General features: G+C 49.3%; 1 protein-coding gene across 2 annotated transcripts in view; it reads right to left on the bottom strand.

The window, feature by feature from the left end:
- Positions 1-2525: 2525 nt before the first annotated feature.
- The window catches only part of FAM32A (family with sequence similarity 32 member A), a 4642-nt gene continuing 1045 nt past the window's right edge, over positions 2526-6122 (bottom strand). The window contains exons 3-4 of one of the 2 annotated variants that reach the window (XM_059387780.1): positions 3054-3107; positions 2526-2786 (exon numbers count right to left, since the gene is read on the bottom strand). In XM_059387780.1, coding sequence (XP_059243763.1) covers positions 2718-2786; positions 3054-3107 — 123 coding nt within the window. In that variant the 3' untranslated portion in view covers positions 2526-2717. Of the gene's footprint in view, positions 2787-3053; positions 3108-3316; positions 3461-6122 lie in introns of those variants that run through there. The other variant, XM_059387779.1, reaches the window with a different exon arrangement.

The raw sequence follows: 6122 nt of genomic DNA, 5'->3' as shown, positions 1-6122 counted from the left end.
AACCACGCCCCACCGAACCTTGGTGAAAAGCGCTTCTCTTGTTTCTGTAGTTAGTGACTGTAATGGGTGATGCAAATTGTGACCCCTGGTCTATCGACTGGGTATCCCATTGCTTTTAATAACACTCGGGATGTGGAGAAATGCCTGCATTTTGTCCTAGTGAACCATCACAGTGCTCTGGAGACCACAACCCTGCAATCTTCCTCCTATCTCCTTTGGGGTTTTGAAAGATGGCTTTTGCAATACATCCTCTGCTTAGGATAAAGATGAAGTGCAAGAAAATCCAGAGAAGAAAACCAGAGTATTTAGAAAACTACTAAGTAAATCCTGGGCTGGAAGCATTCTTTCACAAAACATCTGGGAGACTGTTTTTGACAGACTTCAACTGTCTTGTACAATACCCTATTATACCTAGCCTCATAGTTTGCCCAAAATATTTCAATGTTTTAGGAAAACATGTCTTTTGAAAATTACAAAATTATACACTTCTCTGGGAAAAAAAAATCTATGGAAATGCCAAAAAGTACAAGACAAAAAGAAAAACCACCCAGGAGAGGTGACCCCTCTCATTATGGAGTATTTCAGGCTTGCTCTAGGCAATGTTTAGATGTTTAAAATCAGTATTGGGGGGTGGGGATAGGGCTAGGAGGAACAGAGTGGACAAAAGTCTTGAAGAAACAAGACTCCCAAGTGCCAAGAGCACCATGACAATAAACACTGTTTACATAAATTATTTGTACCCTCTCTTTTCCGTGTGTGGGTGGAATTCAGGTCACCATCCTTGGCAGTTACACTTAATGTATTAGCCAGATTTGACCTCTGCACCATCTCAGAAAAGACCAGATGTGGCAGACCAGGGCTTCTCAAACTTTGCTGCCTATTAGGGTCATCTGAGGAGCTCTGAAAAATCTCAGTGACAACCCCACCCCAGGAAGCATCAGTGGTTCTTAATGCTCCCAATGCTCCCAGGAGTCTAACATCCACAAGAGCTCAAGAAATGTTGTGGTAGAACAGTGATGGCCTGAATCAAGAACGTCTCCTGGTATGCGTGGCCATGGAGTTCTCTCCCTCACTGGGTCTGCCAAATGTGACTTGTGTTGGCCAACGAGAGAATACACAGATTCTGAAGAAGGCATAGATGCCACCTTAGACTTTCTAATCCCCAGGCAAATTAACACAGTGACACAGAACTATACCACATGGCGTAGAACCGTCCAGCCCAGCAGTCAACCCACAGAAGAGAAATCCTGCTGTTTTAAGTCCTTCCGCTTTGATTAGGTAGGCAGAGAAGTGGAGGATCTGTCTTCCAGCGTACTGACGATGGCTTTTCACAGCATCCCAACATGCTCATAAACCCCAGCTGCTGGCTTGTGGATGAAAAAGCCCTCCAAGTGCCTTTCTGCTAGGCAGAGGGGGAACCTGCCCCAAAGAGCCACTACTAATGAGTGGACTCTCAGGTGGGCTGCCAAGCCACAGGTGGAAAAATATGTCACCTAATTTCTTCCAAGTTGAGGATGAATGGTCACTTTGTAGCATCCACATTCTACAGGTGCAATAACCCAAAAAGCAGTGTTTCTAGTGATAATCAAACCACTTTTAATTAAGACACTCAGACTTCTGTTTAATAACTATTTTTTTTGCTTTATTCCATTCATAGGTGACAGCCTCAAACACAACACTTGGTTTTTCTCTTTTGACTTTGCTGTTCTGTCACTACCTAGGTCAACAGAGTCTTCCTCCCAATAGTATATGCAGTTTGATCCTCAGCAAGTAGGGTACCAGTAGGTCCTCAGAGATCATGGCTCTCCAGCACCAGGATCTGGGTCCTCTCCTTTGACTGCACTGTCTGTGCTGGGGCTCTGCCCAGCACAGGTCCTGTCACTCCTGAGGTGTCCTTAGGCCAGAAAGGCCAAGCGGGCTACATGTCATGTGCCAACTCTGAACAAACCCAGGGGATGCTTAGAGCCCAGGGTCAAGGGTAGTATGGCAGGTTGTGTCAGGGTTCTATTACAAAGGGATGCCATGCTTGATTAGTGATGTCTGCCCTGGCAACACCCTCTAGACATGTCTGGAACAGAGACACCAGGGGAAGAGGCTGCATGCCAGCCACAGGCTCAGATAGGGACAAGGCATGCATCCCATTCTTGCCTTAGACAGTCATTCCGCTTCCCAAACTACATTGTCTCACAAACGACGTGGCTGGGGAGGCATTCTGAAGGCCATGAAGGTTCAAGCGGCTTCCTTAGGCTCTGGAAGGAACAGCCTAAGCCCCAAGCTAGAGGAAGCTTGGGAGGACAGCTCACGCAGGGCCCCGTGGGGGCAAAGGCTCCTCATCTTCTAGAGTCTGTTTCATCCGGGGAAAGAGAGCTGAGCTGGCTGACTGTCAGAGTTAGATGCAACTTGGGAGGTAAAGACACTTTTCTGTGACACACAGAAATAACCTTAATCTCTGGGTAAACTTGCAAAAATTTCCAGTCCAAACTAAAAAGGTTTATCGTTTGTGCTACTGACAAACCAAAATAGAGTAAAAGGACAGTCTTATTACTTTAATCATGTTCCAGAAAGAGGGCATACTGCTTTGGAAAGCACTTGTCTCAGCAGAAGACACAAGAGTGTGTGTAAAAGTATGTTTCTAGAAAAGACCAAAGGCACCAAACATAACCCCAATTTTGCCTTCCACTTCCCCTTGATGCCACTCCATACCCTGGGTGGGGAGGCTACTTCGTCCAGCTGACTTTGGGAATGTCATAGTGCTCTGTGAGGGTGTCCAGGTGTCTGTTGAAATCCTGGGAAAGCCGAGAAGAAAACCCACATCAGTATAGCCTCAGACAGGGCACTACTGCCGTGTGGCACTGCCCACTCCCACTTGTCCACATCCTGCCTCTCCTCTGTGAGCGCCCTCCTCTCAAAGCCACCTGGCCCTGAACCCTGGGCTCATCCTTAAATGACCCTGGGAGGTGTCGTTTCTGCTGGGTACCCCCACCCCAACACTCCAGTGGCTCCCTCTGCCAGACTACATAGCCTGGTCTTCCCCACTGGACATGTAAACTTACCTCCACTCTCTGCTTGTGGGTTTTGGATGCTTTCTTTAGGATCCTTTCCATTTGCTGAAGAGAGGAGAGAAATGGAGGTGAGTTCACACACTTGACACAGCCCAGGCCAGCATGGGGTGGAAGACGGAAGCCCCTACCAGCTTGGCTCTCACACCTAGCACAGCTGGAGGTCTCAGGAGGTACATCCTGTCCCTCCCTTAACTCTACTCAGGCTGGTCCAACAGGGATGCCCAGCCCCCAATATGTCCCACCAGGAACCCTGGTCGACTGCCCTTCAGTCAGAGTGGCAAGGAATGTACTAGCACTGACCTTAGCAGGCTCTGCTGGGAACTGTATGTGTGCTTCCTGCAGCCCCGGGCAACTGATTGCATTCCCATTTTGCAGAAACAGAAAGTTTCAGATGGGGTCTGAAGAAGGATGAAAAATGAGGAAGGTGAAAGGCCCAACACCTGGTAGGAGCTCAAGGAAGTAGGTGCTGGTGACACAGTGCCACGAGGGCTCCAAGATCCAGATCGCCCCGATGAGTGTGACTGTGGAATGTGTATCTTGTACCACCATGACCTGCCCCACACCATTCCCAAAACTGGATGGGACCTCGTAAGAGCGAAGAGCACGGGACACAGAGCCCAACAAACCCGGGGCTGCACTTGGCTCTATGTTTACTGACTGAGTGACTATGGCCAACTTTGGTGCCCCCCCTGTGACCCATGCTGCCTGGTATTGGTGCCCTAGTGCAGTTCTCTGCCACAATGACTCTGGGATGGCCCTGTGACTCAATTTACTTAACAAAATGCAGTGCCAGTGCTGGGCCAAAGATGTAAGACCCGGCAGCCTTTGTGTGTTCTTGGAAGCCAGCCACCATGCAGGAATTCTGATGACCTTACTGGAGAGAAAGGACCTGGAGTATAAGATGACATGTGGGGAGAGAGGCCATGGGAGGAGCAACAAGGCATCAGGCGTGATGGTGACACTATCTTGGACATTTCAGCCCAGTTGGGGCTCCGACCTCAGCTGCCATCTAACTGCACAGATTCCAAGCGAGGCAAGCTGGAGAACTCTTCAGGTAAGCCGAGCCAACCCACAGAAGACCATGTCAGCCACCACCTGGCTGCTCCTTCGCCCCCCATCTCATTTGCTACCTCATCTTCCTCTGCATCCAGTTGGCTGACCTGCTTTCCCATCCCTGCCTCTCTTCCTGCTGCTGTGAGCCCCTGTGAGGCCTGTGCATCCTTATAAGAGGCCACACTGACCTGACCAGTTGTCACCAATGCCAGGCACTCAGTAGGGCTCTGCCTTCCCTCTCCCTACTTTATGTACCAAGTTCACAGGGTATCCCACTTCACAGATACAGAAAATGAGGACCAGCCTGTGAAGTGGGTGATGAGACTGGAGATGCCAAGCCCTATCCCTTCAGGCTGGGGCCCTGCCCCATGGGCCCTTCTTCCAAGAACTGTCCAGCCTTCAAGCTCACTACGCTCAATCAAACACCCTTCTACAAAGGAATCCGCATTTCCCAATCCCAGCTACCTTTGCCCACACTTTCCCCCATCTCTCTCCTGGGTCAAAACAAAACCAACTGCAGAACTTCCAGTTTTCAGTGCCAGCAACAAAAAAACTCCCCTTGACCTTCCACCACCGTCTAGCTACAGATTCATTTCTGTTCCTCTTGACAGATCTCCCAAGAGTTATTTCTGGGTCTTGTCTCCACCTCTGCCTTTCCCCACCCACCCCACAATCCCCTCTAATCAGCCATTCTTCCTTCTCATTCCAACTAAGGGCTCTCTGTACTCGCCCCACAAGACCCTCGGCAGCTTGATACTGTTGATCACTTCCTCCTTCCCCCCCCCTTTTTTTTTTAAAGATTTTATTTATCTATTTGACAGACACAGATCACAAGTAGGCAGAGAGGCAGGCAGAGAGAGAGGGGGAAGAAGGCTCCCGGCTGAGCAGACAGCCCAACTCAGGGCCCGATCCCAGGACCCTGGGATCATGACCCGAGCTTAAGGTAGAGGTTTTAACCCACTGATCCACCCAGGCACCCATACTTTCTCCACTCAGCTAAGGACACACTCTCCTGGTTTTCCTCTTTCCTGTGATCCTTTGCAATTTCAGATTCTAGACCTCATCTCTGTCCCTGTGCCTCCTCAGAGGATCTCACCCAGTCCAATGGCAATCCAGAACGTTTGTAAAGGTCCAGAGAGGCCTAGACCTCTCCTCCAAACTGGAGATTCAGATCTCAAACTGTTCACAAGAGTCCTTCATTTGAATGTCTAACAGCCATTCAACATTCAAGTGTTCTCTAAAACCAAGGTCTTGATTCCCCACTTTAGAAGCCTGCTCTACCTGCTATCCTTCCTACTGTAGTAAATAGCACCTTCATTTACCCAGTATATCCCACCAAAAATCTTGTTCATTCCTCATGTCCCAGTCCACACCCAGTCCATCACCTAATTCTGCTGTTCTTGCTCCAAAATCAATCCCAAACCTGATACTTTCCATTGCTTCCACTATTACTGTTCTATTCCGTTACTAGTCACCTGATGGTGACTCTCCCCAACCGTGCTTTCGCTCCTGGAGTAACATCCCAGCCCAGCCTGGGACTGTAACCTCAGGGACGGAACTTAAGTGCATTCACTTGTTAAATTCTCACCACAAACCTGTTAGGTAAGGACTTCACCCCCGTTTTACAGGTGAAGAAAATGAGGTGTGGGAGGTTAACCAACCTGCCCAGAGTTATACTACCACCAAGAAACAGTAGAGACTGAATGGAACCCAGGTCGGTCTCGTCAAAGCCAGTGAGTCTTACCACCCCCATTTTTAAAAAAATGACTCAACTAAGCCTGAGAGTGATGAGTTAATTCTTTATGATGTTACTGGACAAAATCACCCAGATCAGGGTTAGGGTTTCTCAGCCTGGACACTTGACATCTGGGGCCAGATCATTTTTGCTGTGGGGGATGCTGTCTTGATTACTGTAGGATGTTGAGCAGGATCCCGGGCCTCATCCCACTAGATGCCAGTAGCACTACTTCCCCCCCCCCCCCCCCCCCCCCCCCCCCCCCCCCCCCC

The sequence above is a fragment of the Mustela nigripes genome, chromosome 2 (genome assembly GCF_022355385.1).
Source record: "Mustela nigripes isolate SB6536 chromosome 2, MUSNIG.SB6536, whole genome shotgun sequence".
In the NCBI taxonomy this organism is placed as follows: Eukaryota; Metazoa; Chordata; class Mammalia; order Carnivora; family Mustelidae; genus Mustela; species Mustela nigripes.
The sequence above is the reverse complement of the archived record's forward strand: the minus strand, read 5'-3'. Positions and strand labels throughout refer to the sequence as shown.